General features: G+C 50.4%; 2 protein-coding genes across 5 annotated transcripts in view; one reads left to right on the top strand and one right to left on the bottom strand.

The window, feature by feature from the left end:
* The window catches only part of MRTFA (myocardin related transcription factor A), a 79,527-nt gene extending 66,498 nt beyond the window's left edge, over nucleotides 1–13,029 (top strand). For all 3 annotated transcript variants that reach the window (XM_065835467.2, XM_065835456.2, XM_065835447.2), the window contains exons 6-14: nucleotides 1,095–1,270; nucleotides 1,742–1,897; nucleotides 2,389–2,642; nucleotides 2,990–3,161; nucleotides 3,445–4,560; nucleotides 5,735–5,905; nucleotides 8,047–8,220; nucleotides 8,642–8,702; nucleotides 9,138–13,029. In XM_065835467.2, the coding sequence (XP_065691539.1) occupies nucleotides 1,095–1,270; nucleotides 1,742–1,897; nucleotides 2,389–2,642; nucleotides 2,990–3,161; nucleotides 3,445–4,560; nucleotides 5,735–5,905; nucleotides 8,047–8,220; nucleotides 8,642–8,702; nucleotides 9,138–9,637 (2,780 nt within the window). In that variant the 3' untranslated portion in view covers nucleotides 9,638–13,029. The remainder of the gene's footprint in view (nucleotides 1–1,094; nucleotides 1,271–1,741; nucleotides 1,898–2,388; nucleotides 2,643–2,989; nucleotides 3,162–3,444; nucleotides 4,561–5,734; nucleotides 5,906–8,046; nucleotides 8,221–8,641; nucleotides 8,703–9,137) is intronic.
* An 801-nt stretch (nucleotides 13,030–13,830) lies between these two features.
* Nucleotides 13,831–26,933, bottom strand: part of SGSM3 (small G protein signaling modulator 3) — a 30,394-nt gene continuing 17,291 nt past the window's right edge. For both annotated transcript variants that reach the window (XM_065835483.2, XM_071801620.1), the window contains exons 10-22: nucleotides 25,964–26,191; nucleotides 24,966–25,020; nucleotides 21,196–21,323; nucleotides 20,732–20,887; nucleotides 20,122–20,176; nucleotides 19,632–19,681; nucleotides 18,547–18,699; nucleotides 18,377–18,447; nucleotides 17,990–18,038; nucleotides 17,572–17,657; nucleotides 17,088–17,210; nucleotides 15,454–15,514; nucleotides 13,831–15,051 (exon numbers count right to left, since the gene is read on the bottom strand). In XM_065835483.2, the coding sequence (XP_065691555.1) occupies nucleotides 14,968–15,051; nucleotides 15,454–15,514; nucleotides 17,088–17,210; nucleotides 17,572–17,657; nucleotides 17,990–18,038; nucleotides 18,377–18,447; nucleotides 18,547–18,699; nucleotides 19,632–19,681; nucleotides 20,122–20,176; nucleotides 20,732–20,887; nucleotides 21,196–21,323; nucleotides 24,966–25,020; nucleotides 25,964–26,191 (1,299 nt within the window). In that variant the 3' untranslated portion in view covers nucleotides 13,831–14,967. The remainder of the gene's footprint in view (nucleotides 15,052–15,453; nucleotides 15,515–17,087; nucleotides 17,211–17,571; nucleotides 17,658–17,989; nucleotides 18,039–18,376; nucleotides 18,448–18,546; nucleotides 18,700–19,631; nucleotides 19,682–20,121; nucleotides 20,177–20,731; nucleotides 20,888–21,195; nucleotides 21,324–24,965; nucleotides 25,021–25,963; nucleotides 26,192–26,933) is intronic.

Below are 26,933 nucleotides of genomic sequence, written 5' to 3' on the forward strand. Positions count from 1 at the left end.
GGAGAACCCACTGACCTACTCAGATCAGGGAGAGGAGACAGAATATAAACAGGTGGGATGAAACAAAAGCTGTCTGTGAACTTAAAAACTTCAGAGGATTCAGCCCTTTTAAAAATAAACCAGAACAGATGTAAATCATGCCAGTTCCATTCCAAGGGCTGAAAGGAATACTGAGGAATAGCCTTCCCACTGCCTCAGCAGTGCACTTGCCTGTCTCCCCAGACTGAGCAGTCTGTGTGTGTCTGTGGTTATTCATCCCCTCAAACACTCAGTGCTGCTTTAAAGACAAATGGAACACAACTGTGAGCAAGATGGAATACTTTTCATGAAAAAGGAAAAGGACAGTGTTGTGGGAGGGCCTGCCTTTACTATTACACAAGAAGTTGTTGAGGCAGAAAGAGAGTAAACTTGTGAACTGGAGCATTAGACTTGTGTCTTCCTTCTGACTGAGCAAAGTGTATCTCTCTGGATTTCTGTGCTTTTATGTTAGGTGCAAATTGTAGTATTTTCCTGCTTATCAGGATTAGTTTGAGATAATGTAACCTAAACCACATTAGTACATTACAAATGTACACTCATGTGAATTTATCTGGTGGACATGTAGGTAGACAGAAATGCTAATAGCAGTCAGGGCCACCACTTAATCCGTAGCTCTTGCTGCTTGTAAGACTAGAAGACAATTTGGGATTCTGTCTTGAAGAAGGATTCTACCTTCCACCACTCAGGATGAACACCAAAGGAACCATGACTCAAGCTTACACTGTCTAACCTTCTTCTTTAGTGCCAAATGATCATCAAATAAGCCATGCCACAGATCTAGGTTTGGGCAGAATTAAGTATCTCATGTTGTATTTCCTGATCTTGTCTGGCTGAGCAGCAAGGGAAATGGCTCACCCCACTCTGCATCATCATTTTATTCTACTGATAGCAGAGATGAATGTAAACACTTAAAATGGATCCAGTTTAGGTTTTGTTCTCTCATTTTTAGTTGATGCTTTAAGGACAAGTCAGATACATGCCATCATTATCTTCATGAAACATCAAGTGAAATTCTTGTTCCACTTTGAAGACTACGCTTGGTGTTTGTGTTTCAGTTGGACAGGTGAACTACCCAAAGGTTGCAGACAATTCCTCCTTCGATGAGGACAGCAGTGATGCCCTCTCCCCAGAACAGCCAGCCAGCCATGAGTCCCAGGGGTCCGTCCCATCACCGATGGACTCCCGGATTTGTGAGCCTCTCCCTAGCACCACTGGCACATCACTAGCTCAGGTGAGAATGCGGTGGCCTCCTGCAGTGCCCTGGAGCTTCACAGCTACTGCTGATTTTTGGCAGACAATCCTGAAAACTGAGACCAAGGGATCCTTAAAAGGTATAGTCTGTGAGATTTCACAAGGGGTCTTAGCTCTGTGTGGTATTGGTGCAGTCCTCTGGTTATTCAGAAGTCCCTGTAGTGGTGCCATGTGGGGAAGAGGGACAATCATTACTTGGTGATACAGCCCGCTTTGGTGTGAAACTGATTCTGGCAGGCAACACGGGGAGATACAGGTCTGGGATTTTGATTCCTTTTCTGCTCTAAGAAGTTGTGCTGCTTCTCAGGGACAACTGAAGCAGTGGGTTAAAGGAGTCTAATTAATGATGTGCAACCTGTGCTGCTTCCCTTTAAGTGGACACCTCCTGCACTTTCTTAAACTGTTTCCCTCTTCGTGTATGAATTAATTATGCCTTTTTCTGTCCCTGCAGGGTACATCCCAACTGCAGATTAGCACAGACTCCAGTGAAACACTTTTCCTACCTGAACAGCCACCCCCGCCTCTGCCGCCTCCACCTCTTCTGCCCCCTAGTCTTACCAACGGAGCAGCTCTTACTGCTGCCAAGCCCCCACCAACACTCATTAAGGTACTATTTTGGCTGATTTCTTCATTGTTATAGTCTGAAGGAAGATAAGATGGTTAGTCTGAAGAAGGTTTGGAGTTGGAAGTATTGTGTTAACAGATGCAAAGGAAGAAAAGCTTAGTTCGCTTATTTAGTAAGTTTTTCTGTTCCTTGATGTATTTACCTTGTGTAAAATGGGTCCTGAATGCAAAATGTTTTGAAACAATCAGTGTTGTCTGTAATTAGAGTCAGTGAGTCTGCACTGTATGAGCAAGTGATCTGGTGTCCTGGGAAAGATGAATGGCTGCCTTTCTGTGACCTGTTTTATGGTGCTGTATAAGATGCTGTGCACGCTTTGACTACTTTTGCCTGAGTTAGAGAAGCCAGGAAAGACCCTCAGGTCAAATGTGGAGAATTTTGAAATGAAAATTCCAGTGTACATTCTGTTTTATGTGGGGTGTTATGTTATTTCAGTGTTTTCATTCTTATTTGCCCCTTTCTTTTCTTCTAAATAGCAAAGTCAGCCCAAGTCTGCTAGTGAGAAGTCTCAGCGCAGTAAAAAAGCCAAGGAGTTGAAGCCGAAAGTCAAGAAGCTTAAATATCATCAGTATATTCCCCCGGACCAAAAGCAGGACAAGGGAGCTCCTCCCATGGATTCATCCTATGCCAAAATACTGCAGCAGCAGCAGCTCTTTCTTCAGCTTCAGATCCTCAACCAGCAGCAGCAGCAGCACTACAACTATCAGACCATCCTGCCAGCCCCACCAAAGTATGGGTCCTGTGTACCAGCTCTCTCTTAGAAAGCACTTGCATCCCCTGTGCTGTTACCAGAATCATTGTATTCTGGGTGTGAGCTGGGGCGGTTGGCTGTAATGTCCTCAATCCTGTTAGGTTACAGCAGGCTGCAAAAAGGACCAATGTCAGATGAATCAGACAAAAGCAGCTGAAGTGAGTTGGTTGACAGGACAAGGGGCACAGATATAGTCAAAGGCACTGGTGTGCTTTAATGTCTAGGATGGCATTAGTGACCCAGATGTTTCTGAACATGTATGATTGTTGACACTGAGGTGCCTTTCCACCTTGGTTTTGATGCCCGTGTTTTTTCTTGCCCTGCAGGCCTCCAGGAGAGCAGCAGAGTGGTGCCAGTGCTCCTGCTGTACGCAATCTCTCTGCCACAGTCAGCAACGCATCTTCAGTATCCTCGGGTTCCAGTGGGCTGATGCGGCAAAACAGTAACGCTGCAGTGGGCAAACCTGGCCCTCTCCCTGCCAATCTGGATGAGATGAAGGTAAGTGTCCTGTGAAGCTGTACAGCCCTTGTTGTGCCCATGTCAGTGGAGAGGGCAGTACTGACTGATGTTGCTGCCCCAGAGCGGAGCTGAGGCTGACTGACAGGAATTAGTGATAACAGGTGGTATTGCTGGCCTGCAGTCTGTACCTGAGGTGCGGGGTTGTTGGCCTGCAGAGGGGTCAGTTTAGTCCTTTGCCCCATGGCTCTGGTAGCTGTTAATAGTTGTTCTGGTTAGAGTGTGTCTTCTCTTAATGCTGCCTTCTTTTCCCCGCCCCTATCAGGTAGCAGAACTGAAGCAAGAGCTGAAGTTGAGGGCCTTGCCTGTCTCAGGCACAAAGACGGACCTGATTGAGCGTCTCAGAGCTTACCAAGAGCAGAACGGTGGAGCCGGCCAAACAACCCCCACTCCTAAGCCCAGCACCGCAGCCATCCTTCCAAAAGCTGCTGAAGTGGTGGTCGCCTTCCCAGCTGCCAGGCTGAGCACAGGGCCAGCCCTGGTCACCACTGGCATTGCACCAGCAGAAGTAGTTGTGGCCACGGTCACCGGTGGTGGCGTGATGAAGTTTGGCAGCACAGGCTCAACTCCTCCTGTCTCTCCCACTCCTTCTGAGCGCTCACAAATGAGCACAGGGGATGAGAACTCGGCCACCGGAGACACCTTTGGAGAGATGGTGACTTCACCCCTGACCCAGCTCACCTTGCAGACGTCTCCAGTGCAGTTCCTGGTGAAGGAAGAAAGCTCGAAGTCTGCCTCCTGCAGCATAAACGCAGCACCCAGGTCAGAGCGGTGCAGCACCGGTAACAGCAGAGATGCAGAAGTTAGGGACAAAGACCAGATGCTGCAGGAGAAGGACAAGCAGATTGAGGAGCTCACCCGCATGCTGAAGCAGAAGCAGCAGCTGGTTGAGATGCTTAGACTACAGCTAGAGCAGGAGAAGCGCTCTCAGCAGTCACTACCGGCCCCAGCGGCTGCAGGAGACACAACAGCCCTTGCCTCCAACCCAGCAGCATTTGGCACCCAGGTCAAGAGTGAAAACGGTTTCCTGAGTTGCCAGTCCACAAAGCAATCCAGTGGCCAAACAGACCAATTCAGCCCTGCACCAACCACTAGCCAAATGGACACTTCGAATCCAAGCCCAGTGCCAAAGAAAGCCGTGATGGTGAAGCAGGAGGTGCCAGCCGCGGAAGCAGAGCCGCCGTGCCAGTCCCACAGCCCGCGGCTTTTCCTTGGCCAGCAAGGGAGCACCCTGAGCGACCTCATCAAGGGTGCCCCTCCCCCCACCCTCATCACCGACTCCACAGGGACCCACATCGTCCTCACCGTGACCAAGCAGAGCGCTGAGAGGCAGGGCCTCTCGCCCCACGGGAAGGCAGGGAGTAGCTGCCCGACCTTGCAGGTAGGCAAGGGATAAATCACATCCCTCCTGTGAGCAGTTGGGTTCCTCTCTCCCTCTTCCCGCTCCCATGGTTCAAGTTACCACAGGATGACCTAACATGTTGGAGATTCAATGCAGTAAATACTAAACGGGCTTAGTTGCTCACTATGATGGCTGGCAGTTCCTGGCTTTGCAAAACAAAGCAGCGTGAGCAGATCTTCAGCAAAAAGACCGAAATTTGATAGTGATGAACTGTGTACAGTAATGCACAATTGACTGTGCAACACAGGCTCTTCAGTGTTCTTCCAAACACATGGTTCTGCCTTTTGTCAGGCAGCATCTCAGGCTTGGAGGACGAGGGTTTGCTGCCACATTTCACTAGTTTTTGAAAGACAACTATGCCTGTGGTAGTAAAAAAATCAAGAGTGTATTTCACCAGTCCTTTACTGGAGAGATTGTACTCAGAGTGACTAGATAGGTCACCTTGTCAGCCGAGAGCTGAAATCAGACCCTGAGAGCAGACACTTTGCTTTTTGACTGCTCTTTGTCTTAATGTGTGCCAGCATTTCAGTGTTAACAGAGTCTTTCATCAGAAATGATCTACTACTCCCCTGTTGGCATGAGCTCAGCACTTAACAGAAGTGTTCCGAGTGTTTCTTCCAGGAAGGGATAAATATGTCCAGGTTTTATGGCGTAAGTCAAACCCCAGCATCTTCCGTGGCACCAGAGAAGATTTGCATTCTCTGCTGCCACATTTCTAGCACCTTCTGCAGAGCAAGTGTCCATGTCTGCTATCAGTGGCAGGCACTGAGCAGGCTGCATTTGCTGTGTAGCAGGTAGGGTGCCAGACAGCTGTCTAAATATCAGCATCCAGTGTCACCCTTGATACCCCAGGGTATCTCACCAGAACTCCGGCCACCGCTCCAGAAGGGCACAGGTCCTGTGTCAGCTCTGCCAGCCCTTGAAGGATGTCATGGATAGTCCAGGGATTTAGACTGACACTACCTCCCCTTTTAGGACTCTGAATCCCACCCAAATCCAATTTCTCTGCTTGGTGAAACAGAACAATTGACTGGATTTCCTAAAGAATGAAGAATGGGGAAAAGCAAACTTCAGAAATCCCTTGAGAAACACAAGCCTTGCTCCATGCTGTGTTTGCAGAATAACTTCTGACGGATACCCTTTTTTTTTCCAGAGAGTACAATCATCGCCCGCTAAAACTTCCAACCAGCCGCCATGTCAGCTGCCTGCCAGCACCCCTCAGCAGCCCACGCAGCCACAGAAGCAGCAGCCCACGCAGCAGCAGAAGCAGCAGCAGCCCCTGCAGCAGCAGCAGCCCAGAGGACTAAACCAGTCTGTCAGAAAGGTAGCTTGCTGCCTGCTCACTTTTCTTCCTTGTTTTTCTTTGCCCGCTTCTGGGATTTGTAACAGTGGTGGGAAGGGAACACACATGCACAATCCTGGTCAGAGACCATCGTCACAGCAACTGAGATCTCACAGCAGCTACTGTCACAGCTTGAGGCTGCCTGGAATGTTTGGTTTTCAGCTTGATTGTGGCAGCAGAAGGGATGCCTGGCATAACGTCTCCATTCCCCTGCTTCCTGCTGAACTAGCTGTGATGGTGAGCCCATCAGGCAGGAGGTTTCAGGAGCAATAAGTGTCCCTGAGGTCTTCCCCTATGGGCATGCTTGAAGGTGATGTGGAGGCTTTACAGCAAAATGCTCCAGGCTAAACCCTGACAGTTTACTAGCTTCTGCCCTTTGGTCCCACATCGGGGCAGAATACCAGCTGGTGTTTTAAACAAGCAGTGTCTATCGATTAAAAATTATGAGAGACCAGAGTGGGCAGCCTTGGTTCACAGTGGTGTCCCCAGTTCTTGAAAGAGCGCTGCTAAACTGATGGTTACTGCATGGAGAGAGCGTGTGGGCAGTACATGTGCTACTGAAGGTGGTATATGAGCTCTGGGAGGGGCAAAAGGATGTGACCTTTTGCTCTCTGGTACTGATGAACATGCTGTGATTTCCATTCCTGTGCCTTGAGTGTACCTGTTGATCATCTCAGTGTGAAGTGTAGTGCAGGTTCAGGAAAGAGACCACCTTTGGCTTCACCCCTTCTGCAGGTGACAGCTGTAAAGACCTTGCTGTACCATCTCCTGCCTTTCTAGCCCACATCAGCGATGACTTAGCGCTCTCTCTAACATGTGATCAAGATAAGATACAGAAAGATTATGAACAGTTTTTTGAGCTTGGAGGACCACTTCTGAGTCAGATCCTGGAAAGGTTATGAAGACGGGATTCACTTCTAGTGTAGTCAGAGTGGGATATCCACTTTGCAAAGGGTCGTTGCCTTGGTTTGCTTTGAGACCTTTGAGGAAATGCAGAAGGTGAACAAAGGCACCTTTTCCCTCAGACTCCCTTAGCTTGTGTGCTGTGGAGGCATCTGTAGTGACTCTCTTAATCCTTTTGCCTCCCTGTAGGGTCAGAAGCCTGCAGGTGGTCTTGAGGCAGCTATTCTATGCCATGTTGTCTTTCTCAGCACCTCCAAACCTGCAGCCATTCTTTCCCAATGGTTTCCACAAATGATCCCTGAAAACTGGTGCTCCTGGCAAAGCCGGGCCACCCAGTGTGTTGAAAAAGGTGCCCTCCCAGCACATCCCCATGGCCTGTGCCACAATGCCAGTTTCCAGCCCCTCTCAGGGACAGAGAAGCCCCAGAGCAGCTCTGCTGTCCAGAGCCTGGGGCTGCTTCTCTACCTGCAGGTCACAGAACAGATGAACAGCTTTCCAGGGAAAGCAGGATGGGGAAGAGTGTGAACATACACAAGTGTTGGAACTGGCATTCAACTGCTGCCCAGGGACTAGGCTTCAGTGTGGATCATGCATAACTCCTGTAGCAGCAGACACCTGATCCGTGTTTTAACTTCGCTTATGGGCAGTTGTGTGCTGATTCATCTGGTAAAGCTGAGTCATGAGCACCACTTCCTGCAACACTTGGGGTTTCCTTTGGAGATTTCTGGTGCTGCTGAGTGCTCTGGTGCTCTCCGCCCACCATCAGGCTGTAAAACTTGCTGCTAATGAAGCTTGCTTGTGTCCCCAGAGCAGGCACTGCAGAGGGAAATGGGTAAAAGATAGGTCCTGGATATATATTGCGCAAAGTAGGCTGAACACAGCAATGGATGTGCCCTCCAATCTCCAAAGTGCTAGAGGAATCCCCCACTTGGACAGATGAGGCTCTCCCCGTCCACAAACGGTGGTGGTTTGTGGTGTGGTTGCTTTAGCATTAGAAAAATCAGTGAAAGATTTCCAGCTGTCAGTTGGAAGGGAAATCTGTCTTCCTCCCCTGCAGCCAGGGCATAGTACACAGAGTACACAGAAGAACCCAGGCTGCTGGGAGCAGAGCACTGCAGACCTCTGTGCAGCACTCACCAAGAGAGAGGGTGATAGTGTCTCAAAGCAGCTGTTGATTTGGGTTTTCCTCTGATCACTCCTTCTGCCTTTGTTCTAAACAGCCCTCATCACAGCCCAGCTCTCCGGCTGCCTCTTCCCCATCCCAGATGGACCTGGAGCAGCAACAGCACACATCGCTTTTTGGAACTCCTCCACCTCCTCTCCCTGTTCCCTCGGTCCCAATGAAAGAGCCACCCGGCTATGAAGAGGCCATGAAGCAACAGCCAAAGGCCCAGGTGAGTGCAATTCTTCTCCCTGGTTTCCTTGGAGAGCAGGTGACAAGTTGCCATTGTAAATCTGCTTAGATTCCTGATCTGGGCCAGTAATAGAGCACGGAGACACAGCTGTCCCTTTCTGACTGTGCCTTCCTAGCTGAATGCCTGCTGGAGGGCCTGGGGCAGATGCTAAACCACAGGTAGAGATCCCGAACCACTCACTGCTTGGTGAGTGTCTGTACAGCAGTTGCTGACTCTACCTTCCCATCCAGTAACAGCCTGGGATTATGGAGGATTCTGTGCTGTGCCCCTGAGTGCTCATTCTTGCTAGATAACAGGCCCATCCCTGGGCCGAGGGAGCAGAGCCAGCAGCCATGGTTGTTGCTGGAGGCAGAAGCTCCCCTGATAAATAGGAAGCTAATCCTGCACTCGCTCTCCCCAGGAGAACGGCTGCTCCAGCCAGCATATGGATGACCTGTTTGACATTCTCATCGAAAGTGGAGGTAAGGAGACAAAGCCAGCATATCCCACAGTCTTTGGGTTTGAGCCTGGAGAATATATAGCACTGCAGGGAGAGCCTCTCATGGCCCAGATCTTTGGTCCTGTGTCCCTGCTGGTGCCTTTAGTGTTGGCAATAGTCACTAAGGGAGACGTCAGTCAGGCACTGGTATGATACAAAGGTTATTGGTGACTCAGCTGCATCAGATCTGTGCACATCTCTTCTGCGATACTGGACAGAGCTTGAATTCCCCAGACGTGGGCTGAAAAATTCCCTTAGCAAGCCAAGCGTGGGCATAGGATGAGTTTCCTTATTCCAGTTGGTGGTCAGTGATGGATCAGTCTGGGGGTTCCCTGTTGCCCTTGTGGGTGGGAGGGATCTTCCCAGTGTTTGGCCAAGCTTTTCCTCACTCTGGCCTGCCTGATTGTTCCCTGTACAGAGATTTCTGCTGACTTCAAGGATCAGTCGTCCCCAGCTGGGAAAGAACCACCCGTGGCCCCAGCCTGCTCCTCACCACCCAGCAGCCACCAATCCCCAGAGCTGGCCGTGCCAGTGTCCTTGGGGCAGACGGTGCCTGTGGGCCGGCTGGAGGACTTCCTGGAGAGCAGCACCGGCCTCCCGCTTCTGACAGCAGGCCACGATGGGCCAGAGCCCCTGTCCCTGATTGATGACCTCCACAGTGAGATGCTGAGCAGCTCGGCCATCCTGGACCACCCGCCTTCACCTATGGACACCTCGGAATTGCACTTTGCTCATGAGCCCTCTGGGAGCATAGCCCTGGATCTGGCTGAGGCTAACTTGGACAGCATGGACTGGCTGGAGCTGCCAGGGGGGCCTGTCATGAGCCTGGCTCCCCTTAGCACTGCGGCTCCCAGCCTCTTTTCCACAGACTTCCTTGATGGACACGATCTGCAGCTGCACTGGGATTCTTGCTTGTAATTCTGTGAGCAGAGACTGAAGGGAACTGGAGTGGGAGGGCACAGGCATGCAGGGGGGAAGAGGCCAATCAACCAAAAAAAAAAGAAACGAGCTCCTAATATTTGTACTCCTCCCCCAACAGTGTCCTTCCTGCACAAAGCCGGTGGTGGTGGCAAAGGCAGACCTGCTGCTGGAGTCACTGCGGGGAATGGCTGCTGCGGAGCAAGAGGAGGCTGCAGGAGGGCAGGGGCTGGTGGCCTCCTGCCCCCACAGTGCAGCCTGACCCAGCCTGGGTGAGAACGGAGCCAGCAGCCCACCTTCCTCCAGACAGGAGCAGCAATGGCAGCGTGTGGGGTGCGATGCTGCCAGGCACAATTTCCCTTACGCCTTGCAGCAGGATGTAGTATGACTGGGCCTGAGCCGTTTCCAGAAGTAGCACCCTGCACCTTGCTGGGATTGGCAAATAAAGGGGGTTGTGCTCCCCCGGCATGGTTGATTTAACATTTGCAGAAGGGTATTCTACCTCTGGAGGAGGATGTGAAGGCAGGAGTGCTGGCTGGGGGCCCAGCAGGGCTGCTGTGTGCCCCACCTGCCATCTGTCGGGAGGGTCTGGTCTGCCGGGGCTGTGAGGAGCTGGGCAGAACAGGCACCTTTTCCAAATGTAGCCAAAGGGAACCAGGATTCCCCACCCACCTGGTAATATCTAAGCTGGTTTCCCAAATATTGCTGAGCTTGGAGAGGCCTTGCCTGCTTGCTTCACTTGCTTTGGGCTGCAAAACAGATTTTTAAGGTGCTAAAGTCCGGGTCTTTATACATTCTATCTGTCCTTCACTGCCCCAGACCTCTGACTGTCTGGAGTTGCCTTCAGGCATACCCCAGAGGCCCACCCCCCCCAACCCTCCACAGCACTTGCAACATCCCCAGGTGAGTAAGGCAGGCAGCCTGTGTTGGGGGTTAGGACAAGAAAGCGTCCCTGTGTTGTGGGGAGCATGGCGGGGCGGAGGGCCCAGATATCCATGAGCATCATCAGGGGCCTTGTGCAATCTGTCTCCTGCCGTCAGCTGTGAGGCTGTCAGACCCAACAGGCAAAGAAGGGGAAGCGGCACTGCAAGCCAGGGTTGTGTGGGACAACACAGGTCTGAGCTCAGTGGTGCGACTGTGAGGGCTGCTTTTTGGGGAGAAGTGAGAGCCTAAAAGCATGTCCTGGGCAGCTGACTTCTGCCCTGTGGCAGTGAAACCTCTGCTCTTTCTTCCCTCCAGGCCTGTGGGGTAAAAGGCAAAAGCAAATGGCTGCTCACCATGAGCTGCCACCCTGTGGGTTGCTGCTGACTTGACAAGTGGCAGAGCCATGATGATGCTGTTCCTTGTGCTGGCTTTTGCATTGGAAACCCAAGGCTGTGGCTCTCTCGTGCGGTTAGTCCTGTCACTTTTAAATTCCTGGAAGTATTGGCAGTACCTCACTGCCATATTTACCAGGTGAGCCATAGCCCAGCTGTGTCCCACACAGCTGTCTTGCCGCACAGCTCTGCCGGCTGCAGCCCTGAGCTGGGTCAGGGCAGTTCGGCCTGAGCCTGGGGGAATGGGGACACCATGGCTTTTGAAATCACATGGACTAAGGTGTTGACCCTGCTCAGGCAGTACAGAGGTAAACTGCCATCCTGTTACTATCGCCTTGCGGATGCTGCCCTCCCATTTCCACCAAGGGAAGGGCAGCAGTGGGTGGGCACATGCTGCTCCCCTGCCCCTTTGGTGTCTGGTGCTCATCTCAGTGGGAGGCCTTGCCACAGGGGTTTAGGTACCTTTGCTCCACGGTGGGGCAGGTGAATGCCAGCCCTGCACAACGTCACATGCTGGCTATCAGCCACTGAAATGGCAGCTGGGTGGGGTCATGCCTCTTTTGCAGCTGGGAGAAACTTCTGCTTTCCTGAGCCCTATTTGCTTGTTGACTGCACGGGAGCCACTTTCTTAATCATTTCAGGGGGAGCCTACTGGCACCTTCCTTCCTTTCTGCTCTCCCCTCCCCCCTCCCCCCCCCCTTCTCCTGGCCCCAATTGTAAGCACGTAAGAGCCTCTTATCTGCCTCCCTCAGTGCTGTCTGTACCCCTCCTCACCGAGCTTTTTGTTGCCCAAGCTACAGTGTCCTGTCCTAAAAATCAGAATAACTGGGACTGGTGGACACCCCCTAGACCCCCCCTGAGCCCTCCCTCGCTTCCCTTCTGGCGCAGCCCTGGTATTCACAGATGCAGTGAGTGCTTTAGCAGTTGCCTTACAGTGCTCCCAACAGCTCCCCCAGGGCAGCTGCCCAGACATGGGACCAGGTGGGCACAGGAGGCAAGTAGTTTCTTAGGAGTAAAGTATATGGGGAGGGGGAGGATCTTTCAAATGCTAAGTGGAAAAAGTGAGGCTGCCTGTTTGTCACCCTCTCGCAAAATCAGTTTATTTTAGCTCACAATGAGCAGTAGCCTCCAACAAAAACTAGCTGTGTGATTTCTTTTGTACAAATAATTGCAAAGCTGCAGCCAGTAAATAAGGAATGAAATAAATTATCAAAGTGCAATGAGCTCCTAGAGGAAGGTGGGAGCACTCCAACGCAGTCCTGGCCTGCCCAGCCATGGCTCCTCACACACTGGGCCAGGCCCCCCAGTATCTGTTGGCAGAGAGCTGTGAATGCTCTTTACTGATTTAGCCCTTCCCCAGGGTTGCTGGTGAAAGGCTTAGCTCACAGCTGCTCCCTTTTACCTTCACCCACCCACCTTCATTTGTGAAACTCTGTAGGAATTTAATTACATTAAATTTGCCCAACTTACTCAAAATTGGCAGATGGGTCCAAAACCAGGAGCCTCCCCTCCTGAGGAAACCAGCCAACCTGCCAGCACCCCTCTGCACAAGGGGCTTGTGCCAGGAGAGCCAGCCTGTGCCTGGGGGCAGAGGGGAAGGCGATGCCTCATCCCACGAAACTTTACAAAGTCTTTTCCCCAAGCAGTGCCCAGAGCAGGCTCGCTCAGTTCTCCACTTTCTTACTATTATTTGTTTGAATAATAGTCCAATAGTTCTTTGTCAGAAGAGGTATTCCCCTGGACATCATACATACATTTTTGCACCCGTTGGGAAAAACGAATTCTGATGTTCTGCCTCTACCTTGAATGTAATCCTGAATCTTTCTGCTGTAACCACTACTTGTTTGTAATGTGTATTTGACTAGCACGCACTCTCCCACTATGCAGCAAACGGCGAGGGGTGATCAGCACCATCCCAGACGGATGGTGTTGGGGCATCGGATACGGAGCGAGTATTCAACTGGAAAAGGATAAAAGTGACAAGTTAATGGGGGAGAGAATGGTTCTTTAAATTGAATTATTTTTTCAGTTACAAATATTTGAAAAAAGTCCATTTTATTAAAAAAATTCCAAACAGCCACGTCCTCAAAAAAAGTCTCTGCTACGCTAGTGGGAGGGCTTGGGGCCACTCTGCCTTTTCCAGCTAAGGGGGGTGGGAGTTCCCTCTGGGTCTTCCTCAAACCCTCCATAAAAAAGAAGCCTGAGTAGTGGTGCGTCATCCCTTCTCAGCTGCAGGGAGATTCCCTTGGTGTATGGAAATTACCTACCCTGCACCTAGAAGTAGGTCTTACAGTAGAAGCATGGGAAGCCTTTTCAGCCTCCCCCAGCCCAGGCAGCTGGTCTGGACCCCAGCTGCTGTGGTGATGAGGTGATACTCCAGCCTTCCTCAGCCAGATGCTGAGCTGGAATTTGTCTGAAAATACTAATTGTAACATCAGTAAATATGCTGCAACTTCCACTCCCATGAGCTTGGGCTTTTGAGCCTGTGCCCTGCTACTGTTGTGCTTTGCAAGAAGCGACTCCACCTGGTTTTTCTGGAGAATCTGGTTACTGTGCACACAACACTGTTGCTCATCATCCCCCAGCCTTGTTCTCAGCCAGCCCCTCTCCCTTTGCTAAGGGCCATCCTCCTGCATCATGCCCACACCCCCTAGTTTTGGGTATTTCTTGCTTTTTTGGGGGCCCTGCTGGCAGCACAACAGCTCCTGCCCCAGCCACTACCCCGTCTGAGGCGAGGCTGGTGAGGAGTGCCCATGGTGCCTCAGCTTGATGCTTGCAGGAGCCAGCACAGAAATGGGGTCATAATTATAAATGGGCAGAATTTGAGAATTACATCTGGTCCTAGCCCTGTCAACAAACAAAGCCAAAGCCCGGCACTCTCCCAAGATGCAGTTTATTTACAAACCCACCAAATAAAGAAAGAATCTAGTGTCATTTCATGAGTAGTTTGTGCTCACAGACAAGCGCTTTCAGTAGAAAGTCACAGACTCCATATCCAGAGCCACCACCACAACGCAGCAATTGTCCACTCCTGACCTGCATCCCTGCTGCCTCCGCAGGATGAGGAGGACATTTGTCTCCCTGAGCCAGCTCCAACCTGAACCCCATCCTGAGCTACAACAGTGCCAAAATATACACCTTCCTTGAGTTAATTTACAGCTTTTTGGTAAACAGTAAAAATCATCTAAAGGATAAAATGACAGCATGAAACACTCCTGTGGAGGGGAGAGGTGGTTTTTTTTGTCTGCTCCCAGAGGAGATAAGGCCCATCCCCCAAGGCTGTTACAGTGGTAACAGGACCCTGCAGTCGGGCACCTCTTGTCAACACCCCCCACAACCAGAAGCAGGAGCTGCAATGAGGCTGATGCTGGTTCCCCCTTCTCAGCCCCCGGCTCCAGGTCAGAGGAACATCTCCAAGTGCTTCAGGCTTTGCCATCCCTCTCCAGGCCAGAGGGGAGCCCTTGGCTGGCATGGGGGGATGTGCTGTCCCTCCTCCTGTGCAGCCATCAGTCTCTCACCAGCCCCATTCCTCTGACACCTGCAATGCCACCTGCCAACCACACCAGCTCTCATGGGTCAAAGCCACCCCACAAGGGCTGCTGCTTCCCCACAGCCACAGCAGCAGCCACGCCACACCCCCATACAGCTGCTGGCCCACAGGGCTGCGAGCCAGGCTGCTCCCCCAAGAATCGTCGAGAAGAAGGGCTGAGGCAAGCAGAAGATGGGGGTGGCAGAGACAGGGAAGGCTAGGACGGGGCACTTTTTTTTTTTTTGGCCAGAACACACTTGTCCCTTTTCAGTTTCACCCTCAACTTTCACCTCCCTCAGGTGTGCAGCTTGGCCTATTGGCGCTGCTGCCATCTGTCCCAGGTGGCCTGGCAGCCCCCTCAAAGGGGATTTTGTCACAGATACAAGTGGGTGGGGTGGGGGAGGGCAAGGGGTGAGACATGATGGGGGTGGGGGAGAGGAGTGTGCGCCATTGAGAAGGTTCCCCAGGATGGGGTGGGGTGTGGGTCACCCATCTATGTCCCAGCTGAAGAGATGGTGCTTCACGAGCATGTCCTGCACCCCTTCCTTCAGTGGTTTCTTCTCCTTTTCCTGCAGGACAACACAGAGAGCTGGGTCAGTGCCCCACACCCAGAACAGGGGAGGTTGTGCCTGTGGGCAGAGCACAAGCAGGCCGAGGTCTCCGGCACCCAGACAGAGCAGCCTTCCCCACTTCCCACCTTGGCACAGCTCAACCAGGGAGAGGCCCTGTGGTTCAGAGAGCACCGGGGAAGAGGGAGGCCTGACATTTCCCTCTGCCCCAGCTGGGCACGGGCAGGCAGCACCCTCTGCCAGCACAGCCACGCAGCTCCTGCACACAGCCTGCCCCAGCAGGGATGGCAGCCCCATCCACAGCCTCCGGTGCAGAGGATGGGCTGGAGCACAAAACTGGGAGAGGGAAGCAGAAGCGAAGCCCACAGCTGAGGGAGAGAGTGAGAGATGTCACGTACTCACCTCCCTCTTTATTGGCAGCTCCCAGTCCTGAGAGAGGCTGAAGGCAAATTTGCAGAGGACTCTGCAATGGAAGACAGCAATGGTAACACACACACACAAATCACATCCCTTGCCCCCAGGCACACAATTGCGCTGGCTCCTCAGCTTGCCCCAGCACGTCACTAAGCTTACAAGGATGGAAATCCTTGTTTGTTGGTGTTGAAAGGGCAGCACCAACCACTCATCCCCTGTTCCTTTCTCCTCTCTGGGCTTCAGATCCTGCCAGGCTGGGAAGAGAAGCTTGAAGATGTGACTCAAGTGCAACCCCTACAGAGCCTGACAGAGCAGCGCAGGGAGGCCCAGGCAGCCCTGGGCTCTGCCAGCCCTCAGACAAACATGGCTGAGAACTGCATGCAGCTGGCAATGGGGGCCTTGCAGGTTCCTCTCCAGAAAGCAGACCCCTGCCAGTAGCACCCCAGAGTTCTGCATCCCTCTTGCTCTCCCTGGAGTAAGAGAAATGTCCTGACCCCTGTTCACAAGAGCCACATGGGGATGGCACGTGGAGCTCCCTTGCTGAACCCAGCTCTAATTGGGGGCTGTAGGTACAGTGTGAACCCTGACCCTAGGACAGTGATGCGGAGCTCAGACCTCCTGGCAACAAGCACCTCAGTCCTTCAGGCTCAGGAGAAACTCCTGTGTGGGGGTCTCCTCCAGTGGTGGGGCTGAGGCCCTTCGAAGGAAGCTGCCTGGGAGAAATACAGCAGAAGCCTCTGCTCCTGCTCCACACAAAGACTGGTCCAGCCATGAACCAGTCCCACTTGGTCCTTCGGCTCTGCTGATCTGACACCCCTGTGCTGCATGAAAGCAGCTGTAGTACACTGCTGCAGAGGTGGAAGGGACACCCTTCCTCCCATTCCGCAGCAGACAAGGAGAACAGGGCACCCCGAGGCGCACACACAGGCCTGCTCCCTGCTACAGATGCTCCCACTGGGGCTGGTAACCAGCTGGTGCAGCCAAAAGCCAGCAGCAGCACATGGGGCTGGAGTGGTGGTGGTGGCTGAGGGGTTTGCTCTCAGCTCCCTGGGGCTGGATGTGGCTTTGCAGAGTGCAGGAAGGCCAAGAGCACGCGGGTGTGTGCTCTGAGCTCCAAGCGATGTGCTTTGTGCAAGATCAGGCACTGGAGTTGCGTTCAGCCCCCCAACACCGCTCACTCACTTAACCACGAGTCAGACGGTGCCTGACTCCTTCCCAGCCACAGACAGACTGTGTCCCAAGCACATACCCTGTGCCCTGCTCGCACTCATGGTGGCTGGCAGAGGACCTAAGAGCAGAGGGCTGGAAAAGGGAGTTTCTCTCCATCAGAGGAGGTGCAGGGCACAGCAGGAGGCTGCTGGCAGGCAGAGGCTGCCTGCTTGTCATGACAGCTCCCCAGGAGCTCTTGATCAGGCAGGCACAGGGCATTGCATTGAACTGTCTAGACAGTTGCTGCTGCTTCAGCTCACAGAAGGAAATCTCTGCAGCGGGGGTGTCCGGGCAGCCCACACTGCTGCTCACTGGAGAGGGCCCAAAGCCAGATGTAGTGAGGGCCACCGCGTGCAGAGGAGGAGGAGGAAATCCATTCCAGACCCTGGCGAGGCCAATGGGGACAGACTCACCTCAGCTCACATTTGATCTGCACCCAGCCAGGACTGCGCAGGAACGACCAGGGATGGAACCACTTCTCCACGGTCTGCAGGCTTGAGCACAGCACCTCCAACCACAAATGCAACACCTGTTCACTGCAGTGATGGGGTGGAGACATGTTATTTGGCTGAAGCCAGGGAATGAAGGCCTATTCCTTTGGGATAGTCTATTTTCAGCCCAACTTTTAACTCCAGCCCCAAGTCCTGTCCCCAGTGAGAACAGGCTACCCAGTAAACTTGTCAGGCACCTGGTGCAATAAGAGCTACTTCTTCCAGCCAGGAGCCTGGCCAGCATGATCATCAAGGAGGAGGTCCCACTTAGTTACTGCAGTGAGAGGGGGAAAAAGACCCTGTGGCCCAGGGTAGACTGAAACAACTGCTGCCCTTGGGCCCACTCTGCCCCCTCCCAAGCTCCTCTAACCCCTGATGCTGAGGGTATCAGGACTGGATGACTCACTTGAGTCCAACACAGATGAGGGAACGAAGCTTCACGTCCATCTGTGCATGTGCAGCATCATGCGTTATGTTCACAGCCTGAACTGCCTGCAGGGTGGAAAGACGTGGTCACTACCTTCTCAGATTAGCCTTAGGCTGGGCTGGGCAACCATTCCAGCAACACAGCTAAATGCTGCCCTCCCCAGAGCTTCCCACCCTTGCCCAGTGTCACCCACTAACATCAGAGGGGGCAAACTTTCCTGATGGCTTCACTTTCTGCCTTTTCCCAGGAACCTGGTGTCTCTACTTCTTCCCATCAGGGAAGGTCTGGGAGACTCTCGAGCATCTCCCCAGAGACAGACATCACCCTCCAGCAGCCTCCATGGGAAACTTCCCCATGTTAGGAGCTGGGCTCTGGCTGGGCTGGAGGCAGCACTCACCCGGTAAAGCAGCTCCTCTGGAGTGAGGACTTTGCCATCTTCATCAAGCCTGCAAAGATCACAGCAGAGATGTAGCTAGCTCCAGAGCCACTCTGGGCACATGCAGGCTTTCAGCCCTCCACAGCCCAACAGCTCCCTTGCTGCTGCTGAGCCCACAGGTGATCCAGCCATGAGAGAACAAGATACAGAACCAGAAGCAAACATAGGAGCCTGGGGAAGTGGACAAGTGCCACTGCCAGCCCCAAGTCAGCACAGGCGCAGCAGCCAGGTGACACCACAGCCCGAGAAAGATGGGATAGACCATGACCCTTCCCAAGGTGGAGAGCAGCAGCACTTTGATGAACAAGGTGCAGACCCAGCTGCCTGGTGTGGCTAAAGTGGCCTTACCTGTAGGTCTTGCAGAGCACAAGGCGAGAATACACAGAGTCAAAGTCCCGTTCCACTTCCCGGCTCGCAGCCTAGTAGGGCAGAGGGGCAGTCAGTACACTCGGCACTACAGCCCCCTCAGCCCAATCCTCTGGCAATGCTGCCTCACAAAGGGAACCAAGACATCTCACCTCCTCGATAAACAGCCAGGGATGGCAGGCCCCCCCCAGCAGAGATGGCTTCTTCAATCCATGTTCAAATATGGACTTCAAAGCTGGACACAGCGTTCCTCGCACTAAGTCCGTCACCCCCTCTGTGACTGAATCATCTCCAGCAATGGAGTACTGAGGAACACAAAGAGCCAGCTCTCAGTACACCAGCAAGGAGCAGAGCATGGAGGTGGTTGCTCACCCACAGCTTCTCCGTGCACACCTCTTTCACTCCCAGGTGCCCACCAGCCCCCTCTCATAACCCCTGACGCTCTTACTGGTTTTTACATAAGGCACCGTGTTCAGTGTTTTTCCCCTGGAAGGTGCTGGGACAGCAGGACCTTTGTGCCTGGGTGCTGCCCAGGAGACCACACAGGTGACCCAAGCACCATCCTGGCAGCACTCAGCACGTAGGAACTGCTGCAGTTCAGTGTGATGCTGAGGTAAGGAGTGGAAGAGGAGAACAGGGCCTTCTCCACTTCCCCTGCAAGTTGTCTAGGCCAACAGTTGATGACATCTGTCTCCTACCCGTTATCCCAGCCTTGGGGCCATACTGAGGTACCTGCTCTAAACAGGTGGGATTTCACCACTGCCAGTTGAGAGAGGAACTGCGACAGTGTCCTCTCGGGCACAGTTGCTTGGGGAGACCATGGTGACCACAAAGCATGAGCAGGATTGACAGGCACAGGCTCAAAGGAGGAAGAGAGCAGTGGGAATAGGCAGAAACAAGGTCCACAGAATCCTGCTGCTTCCTCTGCTTTTCCAAAGCTCATCTCTAGGGGCCTTGCAAGCCCCAGCATCTCAGTCAGCTGCCCCTGGAAGCCCTCTGGGGCTTTCATTCTCCACTTGGTCAACATCAGGAAGTTGAGCAAACAGGCTCAGGAAGACAACCTGCCAGATCATATCACTAAGCGTGTGATAGCCAGAAAGAACAAACAGACTTAAGAAGGAAAATATGTCGCTCTTTTCAACAATGTCTTTTCATCTATGAAATGACTTTTTTTCTGTTAGGTTTGGTTTTCTTTTTTTTTTTTGTTTATTGTGTTGTGTTTTTTTTTTTTAATTACCTCTTTGCTCCTCTCATCCAAGATCTCCACAAATTTTGCAGGAAACCAACCTATGAAGAACGGACAAAGAAATGAGTCTGACACTGAGAAACCTCTGACACAGACAAGACCAGAGCCCACTGGAAGCTGAGAATAAATCAGAGTTCAAAGGGTGCAACCCCCAAGGAAGGAGGGCGTTTTGAGGATTTTGAGCAGCCTCAAAATCACAAGAATTAAGGCAGCTGCGAGAAGCAGCCAACTACAGGACACTGCCCACAAGCAGCAGAGATGACCTGCACCCAACCACCCTGTGCCAGGAGGATAGAACCTAAACTGGCTGTTTGCAAGAAGCTGCACCGCTGCTCTCAGACCCTGATTTAACATTCCCCTTGTCCCTGGCAGATGCTTCAGGCAGACTCTTTGCTGCAAGCTTGCCAGAGCGGTTGCTGTGGATGAATGGTCGTTCCGTATCCAACCCCGCTCTGCCCCATGAAACCCATCCTGCTCTCACCTCTCAGTCCATTCAGCTCTCCCACCCAACAGTGCTCGTCCTTCTGGGAAATGATCTGAAAAACAGGGAGTGGAAAACACTGGTTCAAGAGAGTGCAGTGCCAGGATGGCTCCAGCTGCCTGGTTGTATGTGCACAATAAAGAACTGCTTCTTCTCAACTCTTTTGCTAATGTTCTCTTCTCACATGGCCTAAGCCCTTCAAGTGTAAAAAGCTACCACAAACACAATGCTATCCCTGTTTTCCCCAGTTTCAGATGGGATGTCCACAGCTAAAACACAAATGGTTGCTTTTACAGTCTTACCACAGCTTAGTGTGCAGTGTTAAACCAGGACCCAGGTTGGACCAAATCAACCTTTTGCTCAGCTGCATGACAGCCAGGGAAGGGACTCTGTGGTTGTATTCAGAATGACCCACAGGACAAGGCTCACAGGAACATACTGCCTCATCCTCAGGCAGCCCCTAGAAACACCAGCTGCTTCCCTGTGACCCCTAACTGGGCTCAGAGCTGACCCCCTTTCCTTCTTTCCCTCCAGAAGAGGCAGTGCAGTGTCCCAAACACGCTGGGTCTGCATGGCCTTGCCCTGGTCCCTGTCTCACAGACTGACGCACCGTAATGATGTCATTCTTGCGGAAGCCCAGCTCATCGTCATCGTGGCGCTCAAAGTCCAGCAGAGCCTTGGCTCTTCGTCGGCGGTTGCGGGAACAGGCCACGTAGTTCTCGTGGTCCCGCTGGTGGCTCTCCATGCTGTAGTCTGGAGTCAGATCCTGGCATGCACGTGGAGGAAGAGCAAAGAGGAATGAAAAGCAACAGATGACTCCCAGCTGATCTGCCAAAGCTTTGCACGCCCCTGTTCCCAAACCTTATCCTTCTCGTAGCAGGCAGAGAGTCTCTCAGTCACCACTCCTCCTCCAGGGATGGGTTAAACAGCCCTTACTCTCCACCCATTACACCTGGCATGCTCTTCCTTGAGCCTACATGCTCCAGGAGCATTTGAGCAGCCCTGTCTTGTGGTAAAGTCTCAACATTCATGTCTGGAGCCCACAGCAGTGCAGATCCAGCTGTTCCTACTCACAATGCTGCAGTTCTTGGGATCCACGCACTGGAAGTGCCGTGCCACCTGAAGAATGGCCTCACGCAGGTCGGCCACCAGCTCTGTCTGCTTGATGTTCTTGGCTTTCAGTGCCTCCAGATCTTCATCCCCTGGGGGGCCCACATAGACAGAGGAAAGGCGAGGAAAGGAAAGCAAGTATGAGTTATTTATTTTTTTGCTAACATTAGAAATCATTGATTCTACATAAATCAAAAAAGCCTGACATTGGAAGTGCCTATGTTAAGGCAGGTGCTTAATGCCCGTCTATTCAGTAATGTAAATAACCAACATCATTTTGATTGTGTCAAATTTTAAGGAGCTGGTATTTCAAACTGCATGTGAACTGGAAGATGTCACCTTTGATCTGACTGAACAACTCAGTGTACCAAGGTACTACGTAGAAGCATCAATGCAGTATACAGACAGCTGAGTGGTGGGACACAAAACTAGGGAAGTTCCAAAAACTCTCTTCAACTAAAATTCTCCTGAAACTGAAACAACTTTTGGTTGAACTACTTCTGATTTCTGCATACCTCACAGGCTGACAGCATATTCTTCACTGAGTCTTCAAAAATATTTGGAAAATGAAGACAGCCTACTTTCCTGTGTCAGTCTAGAAATCAGAGCCATGAGAGAAAAGCCACTATCTACTTAAGACTTTGACCTCCCAAAGAGCCAGATTTCAAAGGTTGTAGGTGTATAGAAATGGTCATAAGCACAAAGTAAAAGTTACCAAAGCATATTTCAACTGTCACTAATTCCCCCAGGAGTTCTGACAGCCTATCTCTATTAATTTATGCACAAAGATATCTGATAGGATGGATTCTTTAGGTAGTTAATGTATGTGAATGCCTTAAAAATTGAGTACATGATGTTTAGGAACAATGAACCATTTGCTTCTTTTTCTAAAAAAAAATATTAAAAAATAATTTTTTAAAAACTCAAAGTGTATTTTCATACATCTGTTTTTGCGCTTTCTATAATATAATGAAGATGTAGTAGCTTGATCAACAAAATGAATATTTAAATCAGTGTATTTTTCACTGAACTCCAATTTTTAAACAAACACAGCTTTTATGCAAGACCCAGGTAAATAATTGGCTAGCAAATTAGTACTCTGCTTATCTTCTAACAGCATTATAGAAACCAATATGTGGCCTGAGCTATACAGCTGCTGCAACAGCTATGTACACATGAAGCTTCTGCTTATTGAAAAGTAACTTTTAATCACAAGTGATCCCAATTAAAAAGACTAAAACTTTAAGAACATAAACAGAAGCACAAAATCAGATATAATTTTTCTTTTTTAATAATTGTTTTCTATTTGCTAAATTAAATGATTAGAGAAACAAACATACAGGGCTTAAGAGAAAACTGAACTTTGCTTCTGGACTAGAAAAATTGTAGGACACACTGACTCCCAGCCCAAGCAACGAAAATTAACAAAGCCTCCTCCTCTGTGGCCAGGGGTAGGAAACAGAGCATGTGAGAACTCTATCTACAATCTTTATCTCTGAATCTGTAGTGAGATAGGTGATCACACAGATGGCGAGGATTCCCAGAAAATTCATGTTGCTAAACCAGAATGTGACTAAAGAAGAAACGACTCAATCACAGCCACACCAGCTCTGTGGGCTGCCCTCATTTACATAGATCACTGATACTTTCTGCCATCATTTTGTCCCTTCTGGCCAAAATACTGTGCTCCTCCCTCTCTACTCAGATCAATCCCACCCGAACACATGCAAGAGATACGGGAAGCAAGTTCCCCACCCTCCCACCTGAGAATACACGTGATACTGAGGAAAGCAAACGGGGTTTCCACCATGCCTGCACATACATTTCCAAAAGAAGGAAACCTGCACAGGATTGTCCACAGGACTGGACCTGTGAGGGTCAACTAGCTGCACAGTTCTGCAGAGGAGGACTAGCTCTCTTGCATTTTCTTGCTGCAATGCCCATCCAACAGGAAAAGAGCAACATGCACACCTTGTTCTCCAGTGAACTAGCTTGTGCTGTTTCTTCTTCCCCTGGTGCAACTTGAGGCCATTTCCTCTTGTCCTAGCACTTGCTACCTGGGAGAAGAGATCAACACCCTCTATGCTACAACCTCCTTGTTGCAGAGTAGTTGTAGAGAGCGATAAGGTCTCCCCTCAGCCTCCTTTTCTCCAGACATATAGAGGTCCCTTCCAAACAGTGCTCCTGCGATTCTACAACTCCTGTCCATGTCACTACTAAATCTGCACTCACTCTAAGGAAGAATTAAGTTCTGGGTAAGTTCTTACTCCTACCCAGACAAGGGCTATGTACCAGGTCTACACAGTAACTAGCACAGGCTGCAGAGTTTACACTTCAGGTTGATTGTCAGCTTCCAGTATAAGGTGAATTTATCACATTCGAGCTTTCCTCCCCTTCACCTGGGACAAGGTTTGCCATTCTGGTCACTTGCTGCAGGGTGACAACTTCTGCATTTTAATCAACATTGTAAATACTAGCAATACTACCAGGTAAAAAACATGATAGTCACTGTACAGAAATCCCACTAAAATGAGAAAACACTGATAATCATCTCACTTCTACCATTGATACATTTTGAAGCTTGGATTTCAAATTTATCTTTGTGCATGGGTATAACTCAGTATCACCTCCATAAAGCTACCCAAACTTGGTCAAGGAGACTGAGACACAAGAAAGACATGTTTGGCAGCCACGTTCCCTGCCAGCTCAGTCTGCGGTGACTGTATGATAACATTACATACAAGAGGTCTGAATTTAGGTTGCACAAGTAACCTTCCTGCATTTCTTCACTTCCGCATGCTTGACTTTACAGCTTTATTGGTCTTCTACCATAACTTACATATGTAATAGTGTATGTGCTTGCAGCAGCCCTGTGACAATATATCACCATGCCAGAGAACATCAGAAAAGTTCTTCTCTGAAAAGACCAGTTAAACCCAGTTTTAGATTTATTCAGGCTATTTCAACCATAACAGGAACACTGTATGAACCCTGTAAATTCAGTATATTGCCTTTCACCAGAAAAACAATTTCTGTGGTGAGATGGAGCAATTTCAAGAGGTGATGACAGTGAGGCTTACAATAGAAAGAGGTATTATGGAGTCACAGAAGCAAGTTATTTTTAAATCCATGCAAAATCCTTTTTGGCTGTGTGCTTTCTGGACATACGCAGGCTTAGCTCATTAGCAAAGAAAATGAAGATTTAAAAGTGTTCACATTAGCTCTCAGAGTAAGTAAGGGGGAACACCAGTGATGTTTAAAAACCATTTATAAAATGGTTTATAAATAATTTTTTAAATCATGGTTTATAAATCATGTTTAAAAATCATTTATAAACCTGGACACACTGGACCATCCTGCCCTGTCTCAGATCTTCAGAGATGTTCCTGAATTGAGCAGATGAAGATCAGGAGAGTATAACATCCAGCCTGTGCACTGGACATGGTCTGCCAGAAAATGTGTTTGGTCTGTTGGTCAGTGCAAGAAGGACATCACAGCTGGGCTGAGCTGCAGCTTGCCGTTAGTCACCGTTTAAGGACGAACCATTTAACCTAAAATTCACTTTCTGAGTCAGACCAAAGCAAGCAAGTAGAAAACGCATTTTTTCTCTCTCTTCCTTCAGTTCTGGCTCCATCCTCTCCTCTTCCTCAGTGTTCCCCTGCTCTGCTCCCTCTCCTCCCTCCTAGGCTGCTATATCCAGCAACACCACATGAAAGGCACAGGATTGTCCTTACCAAAGAGCAGAGAGGTGATGCCAGATTTCCTGCGCTGAGTCCTGCGTCGCACAATCTGTGGGAGAGGGAAAAGAGAGAACAAAGTGCACACATTAGGATAGATTTCAGAATTAAAATAAAGCAATCTCCACACAGGTCGGCTCTGGGCAAGGGGTCCTGACAGTTGCCACTGGAAAGGGCAGGCAAGCGAACTGGCAATTTTAGACAGGAATTGTTCTAGTTCTAATGCAATGAATCAGCTCTATGGCTTGATCTGCTCCATGTGCAATGGGTTATTTATAGCTCAATTATTACGAAAGCATAAAGTTCAAGAATCAACTATGATTTGCGTCAATAATTTTAGTTCTAATTCCACTTGTTGCCAAAAGCAGTTCTACATGTAATTATATATAAATTTCTAAGTGGATGCCTATTACATTTTAGAATTGCAGGAACGTCTTGTGATTAGCACACAGATGAGCATCAAGAGAGATGAGCATCTTCCACACTGGACTGACAAACAGGAGCTACTACATCCACAACTGCAGACTCTAGTCCAATATTAAATACAGGTGATATTTTTATTCAGCTTCTCAAAGGCTGCTGCTGTTTTCTGACTCTACCTTCCAGAGTTATTTTAGTGTATCAGTTTCTTACTAGTGGATTAACTCCAGCTCCTACTCTGCATGCTCCAAGCAAATTCTGCCAAAAGCATACGTTGTGTCTCTAAGTTTCCATAAATAAAATGCATCACTTTCCAACATAACTCTCATTAATGATAATTACAATCCCTTTCACCTGGGGATTTATCAACCAGGACCAATCTAGCAACATTTCATTAGTACAGACCTCCCACTCACTTCCCAATACCTTTTCTCTGCTGGATGACACAGTCATCCTGGAGCCAAAATCCTCGCAGACAGGAGGAACCCCTTGCTCACAAAGTGCAACTGGGAGGGAATACGTAAGGGAACGGTAAAAACAGAGCAGCAGAGGCAGATGGGGCTCCGTGCACTCACTTTGGATAAATTGTTGACAGTGGTGCTGGAGTTGAGCAGCTGCCCTTGGTCGGCAATGAGGTAGGCCAGGTGTTTGCGACGCTGGGTCTCCACCGCCACATCTGTCAGCGAGCCAGCCACACGCATGGCCTCCCGCAGCAGCACATCTGCATCTTCAATCTGACTTGGGATGTCCGAGAGAGTGTTGAAGATTGAGGCAGAGTTCTCAGACTGGATTAGCTCATCCTCCTGCAAAGATGCAATCATTTTGCCATACAGAACAGTGAGCATGACAGCGATGCTCTCGGGGCTGCTAGACACAATTTTACATTCACTGCACAGCCTGCGCCAGAAACAAGATAGGTCCAACTAGGTAATTCCATCAAAACCTCGGCAGGAAAAGTCTCGGCTACCTATTAGAGGGGAACAGCATCTTTTAACTACTCTCCTGCACTGAGATTTGCCCCCAAAATTCTAGCTGGCATGCTTTTTTGAAGCACAGCACCCATCATTTAAATTAATTCATGTCGGCAAGCAAAGACAACAGAGAAACTATTGTGCACCCACTGCCAGGATTGGGCACAGAAGGGACCTTGCTGAGGACAAAGGGATGGAAGCTGCTCAGACTGACATACTACAGAGTGCCTACTGTGTCAAACTGAGCTCCACCCTCCCCTTGCTCCCAGCAGGCTCACCCTTGCCCTTTGCACAGAAAGCTGAATGAAATATATATTTTTTAAACAGATCGGGTGTTTAAACGGAAGCCAGACAAATCACATGTAGTCAGGACAATGCTAATCTCTTGGAGCATTCAACAGTGCCATCGAAAGCTCCCCAGAATCACCACAACCTCAGCTATATCTCTGCTCAGAGGTGGTGCAAAATCAAGGTGTATCTTGGTTTAGGTAAGATGGATTCTCAGGTTGAGATGTAGACTGAATAGAGGGAGGCAGCTGATGTGGTTTAATTATGAGGGAGCAAACAAGGTAGG

This window comes from Patagioenas fasciata, chromosome 1 (assembly GCF_037038585.1).
Source record: "Patagioenas fasciata isolate bPatFas1 chromosome 1, bPatFas1.hap1, whole genome shotgun sequence".
NCBI classification, from domain to species: Eukaryota; Metazoa; Chordata; class Aves; order Columbiformes; family Columbidae; genus Patagioenas; species Patagioenas fasciata.